Here is a 20,769-nt window from a genome sequence, read left to right as displayed (position 1 = left end):
GTGTGTGTGTGTGTGTGTGTGTGTGTGTGAGTGAGTCATTGGAGAAAGTTACATCAATGAGTGGTGTGTGTGTGTTTGTCTCCTTTCCCAACCAGCGTGCCTCACCATTGCAGCAGATTCCTCCACAGGGTTAGGACACTGGGAACATCGAGAGAGAAGGAGAGAGGGAGAGGAAAGGCTGCAGCTGATTAGGGGATTCTGCACGAGGTAAAGATTATGTGATCTCACGGAGGCTGTAAAAATGATATGCTGTCAGTTGATTTCAGGAAGAATTGGGATCATGGCTTTAACTTTGGCTCGTTTGCTTTGGTTTCTCTGAGTGTGTCTGTACCTTCAGGTGAAGAACTGTCCAAATACTGGGCATTCTGCTCAATGTTGCTTAGTCATACCACATAGTCTAGAATGTGTTGCTAAAACTAATTAAGATTAAGGCTGGAAGACGAACAAATCAAATTTGTGAATGAAAGACTACCAGTTTTAAAGTGAAACCGTGGAAGTTGCATAACAATCATTGCAGTATACTATTTAACCCTTGTGCATTTATTTTAAATGAAGCTTGATGACTATCTAGCAACAGCATCAGTAGTAGATGGCAGCCCTCTAAACATCCCACAAGCCTGCCAGCGGCCCAATGGATGTCAATGTGTGTATACAATTTAAGAGAACTAGATGTGTGCGCCTTGTACTAAATGGTGGTAAATAGATGTAAAACACCCATTATCCTTCACACTTTGGCTTCAAGTTCTCAAGTGTGATGCTCCTGTTCTGCCAACGGATACAAATCTGATCATCAGGCAAAGATACTTTCTGATCCTGTCACATGGAACATTGTAATATAAAGCTTTAGGGTGGGCGGTTGATTTTAATTCAATTCAAAGGAGCTTTATTGGCATGAGAAAACATACGTTTACGTTGCCAAAGCAAGTGTCAAAATATAATAACAGTTGAAATTGAGGAGTACAGTTTGAGGGGGTACAGCATTTTGTAAACAGTGCTGTGTCACATTGCATCGTTATATATACATATATGTTATACAGGGTATAAAGCTTTTTTGGTACAAATAGCAGCATTTTCTTTCTCAGGACTATTTAAATGGTATACAGAAAAACTCAGATTTAAGCTCCTTAGTCCTTAGGGTGGTTGTATTCCATTGGCTAACCTTCTTTTGTCGCAACAGTTCACAAATCTTGCTGCTGTGTTTGCACATTGTTGTATTTCTCCCAATAGCTATGGGAGTTTTTTGTCATTGGTCATAGTTTCAAACTGGTCTTTTCTTTGACTGCCTGGTGAATATGGTCAGTGAGTCCGCTGTTTGACGCTGTTTCTCTGCTCTCGCAGAGGTCTCTTCCAACATGGAGGTGTCCAGGAGGCCTCAGACTGCCTGTCCTCAGCTGCCTCATCCTACACAGACCTCCCGCAGCCCGCCCCCCGCTGGCCTTTCAGAGGGCCACCGACCTGCAGGGGAAGGCGGAGCAGGGACAGATGGCACCAGCGACGCGGAGAAGGACACTGGAGAACAGGCGTCGTGCTCGGAGGACGAAGCCACGGAATCGGCCGTGTTCGCAGAGTCACCGGCTGACGCGGACACTTCCAAGGGCCAAGATGGATGTTCAGAAGGCAGCGCCGCGGCCCAGGAGAAGTCTCCGGAAGAGCTGGCGGCAGCCAAAAAGAGGTTTGAAGAAGAGGAAGCCTTGGCTAAGGAGAGGGCTGCCCAGAGGCAGCTGTTGTCCATAGAAGAACTAGTTTACACCGAACGGAACTTCCTTCGGATGCTGCAGCTCAGTACAGTCACCATCAGGAACAACCTGGGCAAACTGCAGGTATGGATGGCTTTGGGATATTATGTAGCTCAGTTAAAACTTGATTTGTATCATACAACTCATTCAAGATGGAAATGCATGTGTTTAGTTTGACAATAACACTGCAGAATACACAGGGGAATATTGGAGGCCGCCGTGCCTCAGGAAGGTAGAGCAGCCTTTTGGGAATCAGAATGTTCCCCGAATCGATCCCCGGCTCCCCCTGGGTTAGTGACTGTTGAGGAGTTCTTGAGCAAGACACTGCTCCCGATGAGCAGGTTGGCGTCTTGCATGGTGAATGTGTGTGTTGTGTGTGTGAATCGGTGAATGTAATGCACGTTGTAACGTGCTTTCGATAAGGATGCTAACCAGGGCTGTGGAGAGAGCACTGAGGGTGAGATTTTTGACACTTTTTTGTGGCCTTTTTGTGGGTTTGGTCCCTTGTGCCATTTCAGACCAGAAAGGTAAAGACTTGGTCTTGTCTGTGGTAAATGTTTTGATTTTCTGTTTTACACACCATTATGATGTTCTTATTTTGATCATAACAGCCACTTACTGAATGTCAGTCTCCAGGTTTTCTCCAGAATAAGTATGACAATTATTTATTATGTCCAACTAGTACTCGTAAGTGGTTCTAAAATGACCCCTGTAACTCTGAGTGTTCAAATGGAACCAAATGGACAATAATATTACCATAACAGGTCTGTAACTCTCAGAGTGTTCAAATGGACCAAAAGTCCATTCATTTTGTATGTCTGTGGCAAAAATGTGAAATGAAATCAAATGATTACTATATTTACCCAGGGTATCTGGGCTAAGCTCAAGAACTTGTTTCCAGCCAGGCCCTGCTCATAGAACACATTTAATCGTAGTGGTTCAATGCCTTGTTCAAGGGCACTTCAGCGGTGGTAATTTTAACGTGTCGGACCGCTGATTCGAACTGGCGACCTTCCGGTATCAAGACCGCTCCGCAATCCGTTCGGCCACCGCTGCCACTAAACAATGTAATGTTGACAAAAATGTCCACCACAAGCCAGCATGGCGTTGACCTCTGTAATGGAGCGAGATGTTCCACAGTCAATAACTTGGCCCATGTCATTGGACAGTAAAATAAGCATTACATTCTCATTACAATGTAAACATTAAAATATATAATAGTGATTATTGATTAGGATGCTAACCAGGGCCGTGCAGAGAGCACTGAGGGGGCAGGGGCCCAAACCCAAGAGCGCACGTGCATAGCACATATTGTACAAAGTGCATGCCATGCATGTGTGGGTAGAGGAAGGGTTAGATAGTCCAAGCCTGTTTGGGACGGTGCATAATGTTCATGTAGGATAATGTATTCATGGGATGCAGCCAGGCTATTTCTATGATGTTATTGTTTGTAATATATTGAATTACATATATTGTTACAATCCACAACTGAACTGGTGGGGGCGGCATTTGTATGAAATGGTCACGCTGAAACGCTGTGTTCTCATCTTCAATCACCTCCCAGATATTGCCCATTAGCTATGCAACACTCTTTCATGATGGGGACGCTAATTAAATGGTGTTCTGTGATGAAGATGGCATGGAGTCTGGCTTCATGAAGTGGAAGGCCTGAACTGTGCATGGTGCTTCTGCTTCCACCACAATATTCTGTTCACAGGAAGGACATACAGCAGTGGGCTTGACCCGACTGATGTCCGATTGGCGATTTCGATGAATATTTTTGGTGGTGGTCAGTTATGTGCTTTTTCTTTTTCTTCTTCACATTCTGGTCTCGTTCCCCAGGGAATTTTACACATACAGTAGGGAGTGAAAGTTAACAAAGAACGGTACATGTACTATGGTAAATGTAAAACCTGCACATCGGGAGCAATTAGGGGTTCAGAGTCTTGCTCAAGGACACTTCCACACTAACTCTGGGGGAGCCCACAGGGTTCAAACTGGGAACCTTGCGGTTCCCATCCGGTCACTCTACCCCTGAGCCACTGCCGCCCATGGGCTGGGCGATATGGACAAAATAGATGCACGACAGATATAAATCAGTATTCATATTGTGGAGATGGCTATTGTTGCTTTCATAAAAATGTACACCATGAGATTTGTAATACCTATATAATTGGTAGTAATGGCAAACAAGAGAACAGCTAGACAGTGAAGTATACGTTCCGAAAATCACATCAATTTACTGTAATAATATATATGTCATATCATATCACAATATCATTGCAAAATCCCCTCTAATCTCACATCACAATATCAATATACTGCTAATATATAATAATATACTGCATACGGACCACCATTATCATCCCCCCACGTGAGGAAGAGATGGAAAGATCTTAGATACACATAAATTGCCCTGTTCCTTATAGCAGTGGTTCCCAAAGTGGGATCCAGGGAGTCGGGGACCCCCAGGGGTCTCCAGCTAAATGATAGTTTGGAACCAAATGGACCCTTATGGGTCCATTTGGCTCCATTTGTACACTCTCAGAGTTACATTAACATCGATTTTACAATATAAATTGGGGGTCCCAGAGATAGAAATGCCATTAAATGGGGGGTCCGTAGACTAATGCATGTCAAACTGTGGGTCTTTGACTCCTTGAAATTAAACGAGTTTGAGAATCACTGCTAAAGCCGTACAAATCTTCTCTTATGGGAGGTCCCTGGCATATCTTTTCAAATGGCGTCCGCGGGCTAATAAGTATCAATTTGGAGGTCCTTGACATGAATACGTTTGGGAACCACTGCCTTATGGAACATAAACAGTCCAGTAATGGCACACTATTGTTTGTTGCTGGTAAATGTCTTTGGATGTAGAGTAGACAAAACAGGGTTGGATAGAGAAGTGAGTAAAATAGGGGTGGGTGGCAGGGTGCCAGTGCTGGGGACAGGGCACAGACAGAGATGGAATAGATGTGACTCACTGAATGGAGCCATTGTCAGGCAGCAAAACTCACTGTTCTCCTTATGTTGTGTGTTGAGTGCAGATTCTACACCATTCCACTAAAAATGTATTCTGAGGATAATGTCCTTAGATTGCGTTAATCAGTTTTACACTAGACCAGTGGTGCTGAAATGTGTGTAGAACAGATGATTGTGATAAGGAGCGTGTCTGTCTGTGTCTGCTTCCGGTGAACAGTGGTAAGAGTGACAGGCACCATAATGCAACAGCTCCAACTCTGCTGCAGCCATTTGTCCTATATCAAAGTGTCCTTGAACAAGACAATTGAACCCGTATGGTACCTGCTGCTCCGCATTTGTAATTCACTCGGGATAGACTGGAATGCCTACAATGACTGTGGTATATCGCAGTGGTTTTCAACCTTTTTCATGTCAAAGCCCGTTATTTATTTGGGCTTCCCAACCTGTTAATAGAGCGTCACAGTCCTGCCCCCTTTTAGAACGACGAGTGGCCCAGGAAATAATTCCCCATTCATTTTCCCCATAGGCTTTTCAAAAAGTATTTATTTAAAGACCTTTTAAGCCTCGTACAAAGCCAACTCGAGTTGTGTCAAATCATGACAACAAACACAATGTTTTGGGCCGAACAAATAATTAGAAAGAAGAAAATCACGCATCATTGTACCGAAATACAGAAACGGTTGTTTGCTGAACACACGTGAACGGTAAAGATGCCAAGGATTCGACAGTGATGTCACTGTTATGCTACGCAACACGAAAGTAACACAGACTCGACGGTGTTTATGAACCATGGTCAGTGACGCGTCGCTGATGAATCCTTGGTATCTTCATTCGACCGAGTCAACTTTTCACCGCTGTCGGTCGGGAAAACTTGGGATTCCTGTCTTGCGTGCCTGCGGGACCTGGCCGCACGTGGTCCGGCACTGGTCCGCGTAAGAGTGGTTGGGAACCTCTGTCGAATATGGTTGCAGCAACACAAAAACATTAGATTAGGAAGTCTTTCTTATAATGGTTTATGCATCGAGCAACTCCTTTTCTGCCATTTTTCCTTTGTTTTTGAGTCAACCCTGTACAAAGGACAAAGAAGGGCGCAGCAGTTTACCATGTACATTATGAAAATTATTAACTCTTTGTGTGTGTGTGTGTGTGTGTGTGTGTGTGTGTGTGTGTGTGTGTGTGTGTGTGTGTGTGTGTGTGTGTGTGTGTGTGTGTGTGTGTGTGTGTGTGTGTGTGTGTGTGTGTGTGTGTGTGTGTGTGTGTGTGTGTGTGTGTGTGTGTGTGTGTGTGTGTGTGTGTGTGTGTGTGTGTGTGTGTGTGTGTGTGTGTGTGTGTGTGTGTCCTCTAGCCTCCCCTGCCCAATCTCAGCAGCATGTTTCTCTACATAGAAGAGGTGATTGATGTATCGGGTCGTCTCCTCAGCCTGTTGGACCAGAAACATGTCCAGCCGGGAGACCCTCTCTTCTTGGAGACGCTTTGTAAGGGACACAAACCTCTCCGTAACACCCTCCTGTTATATTCACATTATATTGTACAATACATCCTACTCACTCACTATAACCACGATCAAATGTTTCCCATGCAACCAGAAGTCATTAATATGCTAAAGAACATGGCTATTGTACAACCTAGTTTTGGTGGCTCAGGAGATGGGTTGGGTACTTAAACAGTTACTATCCTAGCTTTAAGCCAGTGTATACTCACTGCAATGTACAAAACGCAACAAACGCAACACAGTTCAACACCTCATGCTTCTAATCGCTAAATATGTTATTATTCAGAAATGTATTTTTAGTATAATCATTGGAAGCTGGCGGACAATCTATTTTTACCAGCTGTCGGTACTGAATTTCATTAGCCAGAAAGGGGAGGGGGGGGGTCCCACATGATTTCTGATTGTTGCCCGGCAACACAAGCTTCCTGAACATTCCAAGAAACAAACTGAGGAAGTTGCCAAGTTGGTTATTCCAGGGGAAAATTAATGTCTACTATTGGTATCCTTAGACCTGCAATCAATTGTTCATTACATCATTTTATTTAGCCTTCCCGTTGTGAAATTAAACTTAAGACAATAGCAGCGATTGTCTACATTTCAGTTAATGCCGTTGCTTTTTCTTGCGACTTCAGTCGGCCAGGCATTCTAGTGAAGAATACCATATTCAGTATGCCATCCGAAACTCCTGCCAGCTGCTGTCAATATTGCAATGATTTTTCTTTGGATTAATTGTGCAGCGATTGTTATCCCTGTTGAATGACTGTGTGGAGGGTTAAAGACCTTCACACCTCAACATCCCTGTTATCCCTGTTGAATGACTGTGTGGAGTGTTAAGACCTTCACACCTCAACATCCCTGTTATCCCTGTTGAATGACTGTGTGGAGGGTTAAAGACCTTCACACCTCAACATCCCTGTTATCCCTGTTGAATGACTGTGTGGAGGGTTAAGACCTTCACACCTCAACATCCCTGTTATCCCTGTTGAATGACTGTGTGGAGGGTTAAAGACCTTCACACCTCAACATCCCTGTTATCCCTGTTGAATGACTGTGTGGATGCTTAAAGACCTTCACACCTCACATCCCTGTTATCCCTGTCGAATGACTGTGTGGAGGGTTAAAGACCTTCACACCTCAACATCCCTGTTATCCCTGTTGAATGACTGTGTGGAGGGTTAAGACCTTCACACCTCAACATCCCTGTTATCCCTGTTGAATGACTGTGTGGAGGGTTAAGACCTTCACACCTCAACATCCCTGTTATCCCTGTTGAATGACTGTGTGGAGGGTTAAGACCTTCACACCTCAACATCCCTGTTATCCCTGTTGAATGACAGGGAGGGTTAAAGACCTTCACACCTCAACATCCCTGTTATCCCTGTTGAATGACTGTGTGGAGGGTTAAAGACCTTCACACCTCAACATCCCTGTTATCCCTGTTGAATGACAGGGAGGGTTAAAGACCTTCACACCTCAACATCCCTGTTATCCCTGTTGAATGACTGTGTGGAGGGTTAAAGACCTTCACACCTCAACATCCCTGTTATCCCTGTTGAATGACAGGGAGGGTTAAAGACCTTCACACCTCAACAGCGTGCATGTTTATTGTGGCATCCTTATTTATGCATAGGTTTCACAGGCCCTTAACTGGTTCCGTCCATCCGACGTGTCCACACGTCCTAGGGAATCGAACCGAGGGGTGCATCCGACGTCCTCAGACGTCCTAGCGCATCCTCAATGATACGGGGCGAGATAAGAATATTCTGAATTCTTTCCTTTTTTTATTTGTCAGTTCGCCTTTCGGCTACCGTATGCTACACTCAATTGTGTAGCATACGGGCTAACAGGCAATTGTTAGCTTACCATTGACTTAGCCGTTAGCGCTCTCCGTGGTGTTGAACGGATCGATATGCTGGCGCTTCATTTCTGCTCCTCATCCGTCTCTCCCGCAAAATATGAACGCTTTTTGGATCATATATCGTATAAATTAAAAAGATCGCAATGTAAGCTAGCTATGTAAAGTAAACTTTTTTTAGTGGATTGTTTCCGGGTCGTGGGTCTCCGAGTAAAAGCGGCCATGTCTTTCCGGCACCCCAGAGCTCCTATTTTGAAGGACTTCCGGCACGGATTGTGTTAAAGGTGTTGACCCCTTGTTAATTCCTTCACAGCTATCAATCTGCATCCATGTATTTGTTAATGAGTGCACATAGACACTCACCACAGGCAACCTTTTGAACTAGTCTTATCAGAAATTATATCAAACACGAATGGCAGACATTCCTAAGGTCATCACAAAGGGAATCACGTCTTTGTAATGTGAATACAGTGCGTGCCAATTTAAGAAACCATTAGTCAGCGCAACCAGTATTTCTAGTTCTTTCATAACTTGAAAATCTGTCTGTAGTGTACATGTAAATGTGGTTCTTAATTTCTTCTCTCTTATACATCCTCCCCTACCTGCTCTAAAACACCGCAAGTGTAATAGTTCACTATATAGGTTATATTGGTCTGTTTTCCATTTCTTCTCAACCCAGTCAGACCTGAGGCCGATTCTACAAATGCCTTCTCAATCGCACAACACTTTCAAATCATTTTAACAATAGCAGATGTACAAGCTCTCAGCGTGGGTACGAAGTGACGCACTGTGAGCTTGTATATCTGCTATTTTTGAATAACGGTAATATGGTTTTGCAATATCTCACGTGGGAGTCCTACTGCCCTACCTAGCAGCTAGCTTGTATTCATCCCTATCAACTGTTGCTATGGTGATAGCGCTGAAGATACAGGGGAAGCAGCAGCAGTGCATTTGCTCTGCTCTGCACCAGTCTGGTAGTGGGTCTGGCATCCTCCCTCCTTAAAGGAATATTGTCTGGCCACTGCTCTTTCCCTCTTGGCATAGAACACCTGGGATAGACCCATTCACACCAACTGCTCAGTGGTAAACACTGAGCAGGAAATCCCGAGGGGTTAACGTCTTGGACATCAACCACAGTCGAGGACCCTGTTATGTTGGTGTCTAGGGTTGTCACAATTATTACCTAATCTAGTCTAATTGCAATTATTTGATACTAGAGTGGTGCCCGTTGGGCCTCTACGGCGGTGCCCGTTGGGAACTGGCCTACTTGGAATGATGCAAGTTGGAAATGAATGCCCCACCCAGATATTATGTCTGTGTCCCTTTTATCCTGACGTCAGAATGATGTCAGATCTCTGTGTCCCTTTATTCCTATATATGGAGTTCTGCCCAAATATGGAGTGTTGGGATGTCAGAACAGGCCAGCTTATGGAGTTCTGTGTCAGGCATGCCCAAATATGGAGTGTTGTGAGGTCGGAACAGGCCAGCTCCATATATCGAGGGCAGGGGCCCGGTGCAGAGCCCGGGCAGAGGCCTTTTTGGGGCGGTTCTGGACAACCGTGGGTCCGACTGACTCGACACCGGGCACTGCACTCCCTGTGGTGATGTATGCCGAATTCCATACACACAGAGACTTGGTGCATTTATAGTTATTAGACTATAATTGCAATTATTTGATAATGTCATAATCTGACAGAGGGTTTTCAGAAAACTGTTTAGAAGCCATTTTTTTTTAGAATCGGCCTCAGGTCTAAATGGGTTGAGAATGACTTATCCCAGAGGCAGGGTCATGTATTCTCCTGTCCCTGCAGGTGACTCCTTCCTCAGCCTGTCCTCGGACATTGAATCGGCCTACAGGGAGTACCTCTCCAACTACAACAACGTCACGGCCATGGAGAACGTCTACAAGCAGAAGGACGCTCAGTGGTCCGAGATCGTCAGAGTCATCAAGAACTCTGCGTAGGTCCATCTCCCCCTCATGCTCTCAATCCGAGATCGGCTATTTCCCCCCCGAATGTTCACCTGTTATGATAACATGCCCAAACTAGTGACGCTGTGGTTCATAGTGGTTCTAAAAGGCCTGGCCTATTCTGACATAAATCACCGATGTTTAGATTTTCTCCTCCTCTCTCATATAACAATTATTTGCCTGGAGATCATAACCGTGTTATGTACCACAACCACTTAACCCATTCAGGACGGGAACCCCTTTTGGTGTTAGCTATTGAAAAATAGACTGATCTGGCATCCTATAGTTTGTATAGTTCCAAATAAGGTATAGATTATTATAGTTGGATTGATAAAAGGGTTGTGGATTCTAGATTGCTATATCTCTCTGCATTTTATGTATTACTTTGTAGGGATGTTAATTGTTAATACGTTAAGACATTAATCAATTAACTTAACAGTTAATAATGAATGGAAAATTCTGCGGTTCTATCATTGGGTGGTTTTCTGTGAATGTAATGCTGTCTGCGTGACCGTGGCCGAGGAACGCACATGTGGGCCGGTTAAAAGAATGTCCCCCCCACCACCTTGGTTAGCCACATAAACTGCTTTTGCATGTGATGTGACAGACAAGACAGTGCACATTTCATTTTATTCCTCATACAAAGATGCCATTGCCTGGCCCTGTATCGTATTTGATTAAGGAATTGTATTATTTCTGTATATCAGCAAAATGTAGATTTTTATGTTAGACTTTGAGGGAAATATAGATTCTCAGAGTTCTTACAAAAACGGCACTTATCAAGTAACTGGTTAATCGATTGATAAGGTTATCAAAACGTATCAATTGATGAATTAATTGATAATTCCCATCCCTATTACCTTGTGTTTACCTTGCTTGCTGTAAGTCGCTCTGGATTCTAGTTCTCACACTTAGATAGATTTAAATAAATGGCACCATGGCACGAACCGACGCAATGTGAGCTTGTATACCTGCTATGTTTGAATAGCCAACTCAAACATCTAAAAGGACACGGATGCTTCCACGGCATCCATTATGACATTATGGCACATTAGCAGTCTAACCACTACTGGTTCTCAAAAGTTTTATTTGCAAAGACGCCTGTAACTCTGAGAGTGTTCAAACGGGTCCGTTTGTTACAGACCTGTTATACAGGGCTATCTATTCATGTGTTTCTGGTAATATTATTGTCCACGCATTTTGTATGTCTGTGGCAAAAACATCATGTTGACAAAAATGTCCACCACAAGCCAACATGGCCACGGTGTTAATGGCTTAGGTTAGGAGGAGCGTCTGCTAAATGCCTAAAGTTGTAAATAAAGACCTCCCCCTGTTGTGGTCTGTATGCCGTGCAGGCCTGAGGTCAACGCCACGTCTCTGAGCTTCTTCCTGGTGATGCCGGTGCAGCGTATCGCCCGCTACCCGCTCCTCCTCCAGACCATCAAGAAGCACACGGACCCCGCTCACCCTGCCTACTCGCTGCTGGAGCAGACCGCTCACACCTCCGTAGCCCTCAACTGTCGAATCAACGAGTACAAACGCTTCCGAGAAGTCGGTGAGACTGAGGAAGACATTTATTTAATGATATATGGCCTGATGTCCATGGCCACATAGGGCCGTAACACCTTCCTTTTCATGCAGAATGTCCATATAGTGAATAATATTAGTTGGGAATATTTTATATTTTACTGGCTTATATATAACAAGCTAAAATGCACAGTAATGATGGCATTTTGGGACAGTCTATAGTAGCAAAATTAAATATGAACACACCACATTGAAAAATGTACTCTTCTTTCCCGCTAGTAGGACCCTCTGATTTACCACTTGAAGTCAAACGTTGGTGAAGTGCACTTTTACCTTCAGATGAACTGACCCAAGTCTTTTAATTCCAGCTGACAAATACAAGAAGACAGAGACTCTGACCATCAAAGATAAAATCAACCGCATCAACAGCCACAGCATTGCCAAGAAGACGGCGAGGCTCAGCCAATATATCAAACACGAGACTGGAATAGCACCTAAGGTCAGAAAAGTAACTATGTCATTTGATAACCCTGATTTATTTATTTATTTTACATCATTTTAACACAATCGGCGACGGATGATGATGATAAGAGCGCCCCTCACTGATCAGTGTCGCATGTGTTCTTCTTTTCTTGAAATATTTAATCTTATAATGAAGTCAACACAGGGCTCAGCTCTCTCTTTTATTGTCATTTTTGCCTATAATGACTCACTACAAAACGCATGCATAAAGCAGAAGGAAAACATCATGCATAATGCAGAAGGAGCGAAGAACCAAAAGCTGCAGTATCTCCATAAATGTGTGCTGTCGAAATAGTGGGTGGTGGCGAAAATGTTCAATCTACAAGCTCCCAACGCGTCACTTCTGCTGCTGCAACTGAGCTTGTGGATTGTGTTTTCACTGCTCAACACCGTGCAAAAGCGTAAATCAGACACGTGACGTACCTGAAATAAAAAAATTAGCTGAACTCATGCAATATCCTCCATGGTTTTATGGTAATAATTGGGATCAATGGACCAATAGTATTTTTATAGCCCATGAATTTAATAATCGAATCAAATTATTATAAACTCATAATATATTCACACATTTTCCTGTTTTCTAGCAATGGACAAACATTTCTGGAATGTGTTTTCTCTCGACCACTCTTAAAATGCGTTCTTACATAAGAGAAAAGCAAAAATAAGAAAACTTAGCTGAAAGAGAAAATCGTTCATCCTTCCTGAATGAGGCCCATTGTGTGGAAGACTCTGGTGACTAGGTTCTCAACGTGAGGTCCGGAGACTCCCAGGAGTCCTGGAGGGGATTCCAGGAGGTCCCCAGCAAGGAACCAAATGCACCCCACCCTTATAACCCTGAGTGTACAAATGGACCCGTCATAGTCCTGTCAAATGACATTGTCTCTTAGGCCAGAGACTTGACTGCTATGTCATTAGACAGGCATAATAATAGCTCTTGTAAGTTTCGCTGGTAGGCCTTTGATCCAGTACTATCCAAATGTAGCTGCTATACCTGTAGCCTGCCACTGTGGCTACAGGTCTGAATACAGGTCTGAATTTTCTTTTCGTTTCACTTCATGTTTTTGAGTGGTGCAACCACTCCTATAGACAGCTATGTGTGTCCCTGGGTCCGTCCCTGGCTGTGTCCTTGGGTCCGTCCCTGGCTGGCTGTGTCCGAGCACGAAAATAGTGTTTGATTGGTTTTCACCACCAAGTGCCACGGTTGTGCAGCCTAACACACACACACACACACACATGATGATTTCGCCCCCCACACGGTAACTCTGTCATTTCTCGACCGTTTCGGATGCGGGGCGGCTCGCTGGAACCGGGCCGGTACCCTGTGCGCGTTCCTGTGGGTCTGGAACTTCCGGGGACATCCCGGGGACCCCCACACGGACTTGCACCATCCACTTCACACGGGTGTGATTGTTTTTAATGGGCGTGGCTAGCGATTCAGGGCTGGGGCCAGCGTGATTTCTTTCTACGTCCATGATTAGACATGGTAACGCCCCGCCTGCCTCTGATTGGCCTACCGACACTGCCCGTCTTGCCTGTCCTCCGAGATGCAAGGGTACTCCGTGGTGGAAAATAATACGTAAGTACAAGAGAATGGCAACACGCGACAGTAACTTGTAACTTTAATTTTTGTAGAAGAGGCAAACCAATATTGTTTGTACCGTTTGCTTTGATTTAATAATTGATTGAACAACTATGATTTGATTTGGCTGTCTGTCTAATAGTACTAATACTAAAAAGATAAAGATCAAGGGAAAAGAGACCTTTTTACAGTACAATAATGTTTCTAGTTTACACATGTAGATGTATGCAAATAAACAGGCCAGCGGCATAAACAATATCAGTTTGCCTCTTCTACAAAAAAATAAAAGTTACTGTCGCGCGTGCCAAGCTGTCATTCTCTTGTATTATTTATTTATTTCCCACCACGAGTAACCTCGTAGCCTCGGTCCCATCCGATGCTTACTTATCTGCGAAAAGAAAACCTTGCGGCAGACTATCCAGCATGTAACCTCGCCTCACCCAGGCTTTCCACCACCTCAGAGGCAGGCGGGGCATTACCATGTCTAATCACGGACGTAGAAAGAAATCACGCCTGGGGCCAGACTATAGCTGCTACATAACACATGACAGAAACAGGACATTGCAGATGTCTTCTATGCAGCAGTGTTTTAACACCATGACATTTTGTGCCACCCTGCCTAGCTACTGCCTACTGTACACACATCCCTCATGCAATGTAGTCATATACTTTATGGCCACAGAGCCATAAAGCTTCCCTGAGCTATACGCATATGCGTCACTAGTTATACACTTTTCACTGCTATCAGGCCGTCCTTCTGTTTCCTTGTGCAACTTTGAGTCGACAAAAAATTGATAATGTATAAATGCATTGAAAATCTCCCTATTTATCGTATGTCTTTGCTAGCCCTTCCAATGCCTGGCTTTTGAAATGACGTCATATGGCAGCCGAGTCTATGGACTTTTCATGTTTGTTTAGAGCACTGGCATGATGACGTGAGATGTCATGTGACTGATTTTGTCACATGACGTTACGAGACATGTCATGTCTCGTAACGTAAAAAGTGTTTTATACAATAACCCTGCATTCATCACGTTTTTTTGCTCCCGATCCGATTCCGATCATTAGATTTTGAGTATCTGCTGATACCGATTTTTCCCGATGCGATATTTATATTTTTATAGAACACTTATGCCATATCACAATAGTACAATATCCAAAATCACAGACAATTTCCAGTCTAATATCATGTTATTGATGTAATATTGATACTAGGGATGTCCCGATCACGTTTCTTTCCACCAATTCGATTCCTATAATTTGAAAATGACGCGATCGGCCCCGATTTCCGATCATGTGATCGGATCAGGACCACCCTACTCGTAACGTATATAGTGTTTTATAAAATAACACTGCATTCATGTCTTGTAGTCGTAACGTATATGGTGGCAGTGAATCTGCAGTGAATGAAAGTGACTCTGCACATGTATACAGTATGTGCACTGCAGGTTTCTAAAAGTAAAAATTATGCTTCATTTCAACATTACCAGGTCACTTGCACCTGGTATTCTTCTTTTCAGAAATGCATTCCCTATTTTATACTTCGTTTGACAGTGTCGTGCAAAATCTACAAATATTGTGAAGAATGACAATACTGTGTCCAATAAGTAAGCCTTGCCGAGCCATGAGGCCCATGGGGCCTATCTCCTGTTTCTGTAGCGTGAGGCAACTTGATGTACAAGTACACCCCCTGGACATTACAGTCATTACATTACATTACAGTCATTTAGCAGACGCTTTTATCCAAAGCGACTTACAATAAGTGTATTCAACATAGGTAGGGAACAAAAACTACTAATCACCAGAAGTCTTTAGTGCATTTTCTGCAAAAACAAGCAACCAAGAGTATACCTAGCGCTAAGGTAAAAGTGCAATATATCAGCTACCTATTTCCTTAAACAGATGAGACAAAATAGCTAAATCAAATGAGCATGAGCTAAAACAATTAAGTGTATCGACTAAACAAGATCCAATAAACAATACAACAATAGAAAACAAGCGTTCGTACAACTAGTTAACAACAAGTAGGTCAGGCAGAGAGGAAGGGTAGTGTTTCCTGAAGAGGTGGGTTTTCAACCTGCGGCGAAATATGGGCAGTGACTCTGCTGTCCTAACATCAGTGGGAAGTTCATTCCACCACTGTGGGGCCAGAACAGAAAAGAGTCGTGACCGTGTGGATCGGCCAGAAGGACCCTTGAGTGACGAGGCAATCAGTCGCCCCGAGGTGGCAGACCGAAGTGGTCGGGCAGGGGTGTAGGCATCGACCATAGCCCGGAGGTAGGAAGGAGCTGTTCCTTTCACTGCCCTATAGGCTAACACCAGGGTTTTGAACTGGATGCGAACATGACGCTAGTATGTCGCAGGGACTTACCCCCAATCCATCCCTCGATGCTGAGTGTCAAGCAGGGAGACCTACAGTCTTTAGTAGGACCCAGGGATCGAACCCCGACCTCCCAGTCCCAGGGTGGACACTCTAACCACAAGGTCACTGATCTGGTCTCTGTGTCCACACTAGCTTTGTCGTTATAAATGTCCACCACGTTACTTTTCCCCCATTCTGTCGTTGTTGGTCATTTCCACTTTATTAGGTGATTAGGATGAGTCCAAATTACATACTGCACATTTGTAATCAGACAGCTGGCCGCCTGACCACATCTAGAGATGCCACAATCATGACATTTAAATTAGAGTTCTCAACAGGCCTGAAAATTAAACCCTAACTGGGCCGGACCCCGGCATGACTAATTAGCATAATGTTAGGTCCGATTAAATTTGCCAAATTACATTTGCCATTTACTTTGGTAAACAAAATCTACACACGGCAGATATGATGAATAAGTTCAACAAAGAAATGACTGGTACCAATAATCAAAATAAATATATGTGCACATTGGTCAAAATAAGCCAGATTTACAGATTTTTCTACTCTACTTCTAAAAATAAATTCAACAGTGGAAATGGCAAATCTACAAGCTCACAACGTGTCACGATTTTAAAAACACATTTGAAAATATATACATTTTTCAGCAGGTGAGAAATGACGAACGGAAAGCATTCTGATGCTTATGCAAAAATAATAGCTATTATCTCAGATAATTGTGACAGACCTGGTCAGATCCTTTCCCTCATGTTACTTACTGTGATGACACTGAGAAAAGCGTGATGTGTTCTTCAGCTGGTGGACGAGGAGTTCGATGCGTTGGAAGGGTTCTTCTATGTGTTGGAGAGTGGGATCCTACAGCTGCACGAGAACGTGGAGACATATCTGGAACACCTACAGGTGAGCTGGCCAAACACTTCATCCAATCCAATCCACTTATTTTAAGCCGGTTTTACTTTCCACAAGAGTGTCTTGGTCTCATCCTTTTTTTGGGATGCAAACTGAAATGGCTCGGTCACCTCTGGTCTTTAAGCGTGTCTTTGGGCCAATACGTTTCAACTGGTCGGCAGACTGCAATGACCTTGAAGGAGAATAGTATGTAGTACTAGACATGTAGACATTCAGAGAGATACTGAGGCGCCAAACCATTCAGTGGTTGAAAAACAAACAATACAATCTTAAAAACAATTCTGAACCTAACGGGGAGCCAGTGAAGAGTAGCCAGAATAGCTGTAATCTGGTCATGCGTGTGCGTTCCAGTTAAGAGACGTGCGGCAGCATTTTGGACTAACCGTAAACGTGCAATGGAGGCCTGGTTTAAAGGTGTAGGGAAACGGAAATTATGGACATTTTATTTTGAAGTTTCAGCCTGAAACGCTGGTTCTGAAGTTTCTGAACCAATCAGAGCGTCACATCCCTCCAGTCTATGGGGTCTCACAGTCTGTGACTTCATGCACGTGAATTTCATTTGTAAACAAAGTGAGAGGGAAACATAGGGGAAAAGCCAGGAGATTATTTCTAACCTATACACAACCTATATACATATTTTAGCGTGATGATTAAGTTTAAAACAAGTAATACATTGTCTGGATGTCATCTTGAATTGGATTAAAAACTGAGTAGTTCTTTAATCAAAACCAGCTGTGAGGAATCAGGAAGCATGGGAATAAAACTGGTGAGCTTCATTTGTATTGGTTTTTATCGATGTGTATCTCTACACGTGTTTTCAGGAAGTAATTCAAAAAATTTTTTATGGACTTTTGATATAAAAACACACAGAAATGAGAATTTGCCCATTATTTTGGCATCCATTGTTAGGTATGCCCATATGATGACCACGGATATGGTCTAAAAGTGTGCTACGCCTTTAAACCAGCATGAAGTGCATCACAGTAGTCCAAACGTGTGGAAATAAAAGCATGAATATGTCATATGTACATATGTACATATGTCAATATGTACAATATGTCATTTTGGCAGGAGTTTCGGGGGCCAAGTTTAACATTTAAGCTTATTTTAAACAGAGATAAAGTACATTGTGAGGGCCTGGGGCGGCAGTGGTTCAGGGGTAGAGTGGCCGGTAGAGCGGTCGGATGTGAACCGCGAGGTTCCCAGTGCAATCCCAGGGTGCCCCAGAGATGGTGTCGAAGTGTCCTTGAGCAAGACGCTGAACCTCTGCTCCCGATGAGCAGGTTGGTGCCTTGGTGTCCTCCACAATCGGTGTATGAATGTGTGTGTGAATGAATGTAATGCACAATCTGCGTAAAGCGCTTTGGATAAATGTGCTATATAAATGCACAATTTACCATTTATATAAATGCACCATTTACCATATAATAGCTTAATTTACTCTGCCTGTCAGTGTCAACTAACAACCCATACTCTTCAGCTCTGTTAGTTATAGTTGAAACATTATTTGCAATATTCCATGTGCTCATCATGAGCCACGAGTTGCTGTATGTCCATGAGTCACTTGGGGTGAGCTCAAACCACTGCACTGTACCTTTCCACTCTAAAATTAGCCCCATGTGGAAAGAGTTTCTCAGTTCTTCCTGTTTTCCTAACCAGAGGCGCCTGCTCTCAACAAGCTTAGTTAGGTTAGCATTATTTCCCCCTCTTTCTCCACATTTTCCCATTTGTGTCTCCACCAGCCAAAGCCAGTCAATGCCAAACTGTGCACACACACTCCCTAGATGCCATGAACGACGAACCTCTGCCCCAATTTTTCCACCACAGCCTATTATAGTGCCAACATGAGGCAGATTTTTGCAAAACACATTTATTTATATTACTTGTACACATTTGATCCATACGTCACGCAAATCGATATACACCATCTCTATAGTCATGTGATAAACACGGACCTGTCCACTTCCCCATATTCCTTCCCCATTGGATAAGATTGCCTTCCAAAGTTTGCAAGATTCGTTATGAACACAATGCCTCAAATCATGAACGCAGAGTGCAATTTGAGGGAAATCTTTTTTGATTTTCTTTTATTTCCTACCGTTTTGTTAACTCTTGTATGATAACCTTAGTGAGTAGTAAAGTACCAAGAATTGTCCCTGAGGATATTACAATTACATTTAAATATTAAGCATGCAATAAGTCATGTTTAGTCAACTCCAAAAGCCCCACATGTTTCTTTAATTAACCGTGACCTCATTATCACTACAATACAACTTTAATTTTTATTTTGTCTCCAGAGGTTTCTAGCATGCAAACCAGAGGACTTTGATTTGGACATGGATGGAGAGAAGCCAGCAATCTGTTATAAGGAGATTACTACTGCCTTGAGACAATGGATTCTTCCTACATTTGTGAGTGAATCTTCTAAGAGGATCAAACAGTGCTACAGGAATTAACATGCTAGACTGACATGACTGTCTCTAAGCTGTCTCCGCATTTTGGTGTAAACAGGATTGTATTTCCGTTACTGTGTCACTATTCTCCACGTGTAGTTTCACATAATCGGCCTGTTGCTGGTGTCAATAGACTGTTAATTAGGACTCAATTATAGGCTGTTGGAGCTGTTAACACGTTAGCTGTATCCTCCTGCAGCTACCGCAGTATGTACAGTATGTGTACAGTACTGTTCTAATAGACCACAGAGGATGAGCCATGAAAGGATGTACTGTAGGAATTGAATGCTTGTGTAGGAATGTCACTGTGCTAGAATGTGATGAGCCCGTTTTCTTTTGTTTGCATGTGTGCAAGTTTCACATTTACTGCACACCATAGGGCTTGTTTTCTAATTATGCTTTCATTTTTTTGTCTAAATGTCTAAATATTAGTTTTAATTTTCAAACTGTATGTTCTGCTTATTCAGTCACCGTATTGCTAGACATAATGATCGGAATAATCTCAAACTGATCATATCATTACATTCTCATCCTCAAAGAGTCGATGAGAAGAATCATTGTCAAATGGCCAAAGAAGGCCATTTCATTGGCAAAGTCAAGTTCAAGTCTTTTATTGATCATTGATTCTCTTTCCACCCCTCCCCGTCTCCCTTTGTTCTTGATCAATAATGTCTCTCCTTACTCCCTTTCCTTCTTACCTCTTCCTCTTCTCCCCCCCCTCCACCGTTCCTCTCTGTCCCCGTGTCTCTATTGCCACAGTTCTCAAAGTGGGGTCCCCAGCTAAATGATAGTTTGGAACCAAATGGACCCTTATGGGTGTACTCGGAGTTAAATTAACATTGATTTTACAATATAAATTGGGGTCTCAGAAATAGAAATGCCATTAAATGGGGGTCCGTAGCCTAATGCATGTCAGACTAGGGGGTCCTTGAAATTAAACAGGTTGAGAATCACTGCTAGAGCTGTAAAAACCTTCTCTTATGGGCGCCCCTGGCTGGCATATCTTTTCAAATGGAGTCCACGGGCTAATTAGTGTCAATTTGGGGGTCCTTGACATGAAAAAGTTTATGGAACCACTGATCTACTGCGCTTTCTGTCCATGCAGGAGAAGAGGATGCGCACACTGATTCATAAGCCACTGTGTGCACTCCACGACCTCCTGGCGGGCCCTAGAAACCTGATCAGGAAAAGGCTGGACAAGGTATTGGACTATGAGCTGTTAGAGGCCAGATCTTCTCTGACCTATGAGGAGCAGGCTGTGGCCAACACATACAGGTACTACTGACTGACAGGTGGACACTAACTACAAATACAAACGATATCATGTCATCACTCATAAACATAGCCTTTCCAATGGTGAAGTAA

General features: G+C 43.4%; 1 protein-coding gene across 4 annotated transcripts in view; it reads left to right on the top strand.

The window, feature by feature from the left end:
* The window catches only part of arhgef37 (Rho guanine nucleotide exchange factor (GEF) 37), a 44,265-nt gene that overhangs the window by 8,131 nt on the left and 15,365 nt on the right, over positions 1 to 20,769 (top strand). For 2 of the 4 annotated variants that reach the window (XM_079525741.1, XM_079525744.1), the window contains 9 exons: positions 96 to 207; positions 1,339 to 1,820; positions 6,064 to 6,193; positions 9,877 to 10,024; positions 11,390 to 11,589; positions 11,930 to 12,060; positions 16,838 to 16,942; positions 19,249 to 19,362; positions 20,510 to 20,679. In XM_079525741.1, the coding sequence (XP_079381867.1) occupies positions 1,353 to 1,820; positions 6,064 to 6,193; positions 9,877 to 10,024; positions 11,390 to 11,589; positions 11,930 to 12,060; positions 16,838 to 16,942; positions 19,249 to 19,362; positions 20,510 to 20,679 (1,466 nt within the window). In that variant the 5' untranslated portion in view covers positions 96 to 207; positions 1,339 to 1,352. Of the gene's footprint in view, positions 208 to 555; positions 644 to 1,338; positions 1,821 to 6,063; positions 6,194 to 9,876; positions 10,025 to 11,389; positions 11,590 to 11,929; positions 12,061 to 16,837; positions 16,943 to 19,248; positions 19,363 to 20,509; positions 20,680 to 20,769 lie in introns of all 4 variants that reach the window. The other 2 variants (XM_079525742.1, XM_079525743.1) reach the window with 2 other exon arrangements.

The sequence above is a fragment of the Electrona antarctica genome (assembly GCF_951216825.1).
Source record: "Electrona antarctica genome assembly, chromosome: 1".
NCBI lineage: Eukaryota > Metazoa > Chordata > Actinopteri > Myctophiformes > Myctophidae > Electrona > Electrona antarctica.
Note: the sequence above shows the minus strand (reverse complement) of the source record. Positions and strands in the feature narration are given on the sequence as shown.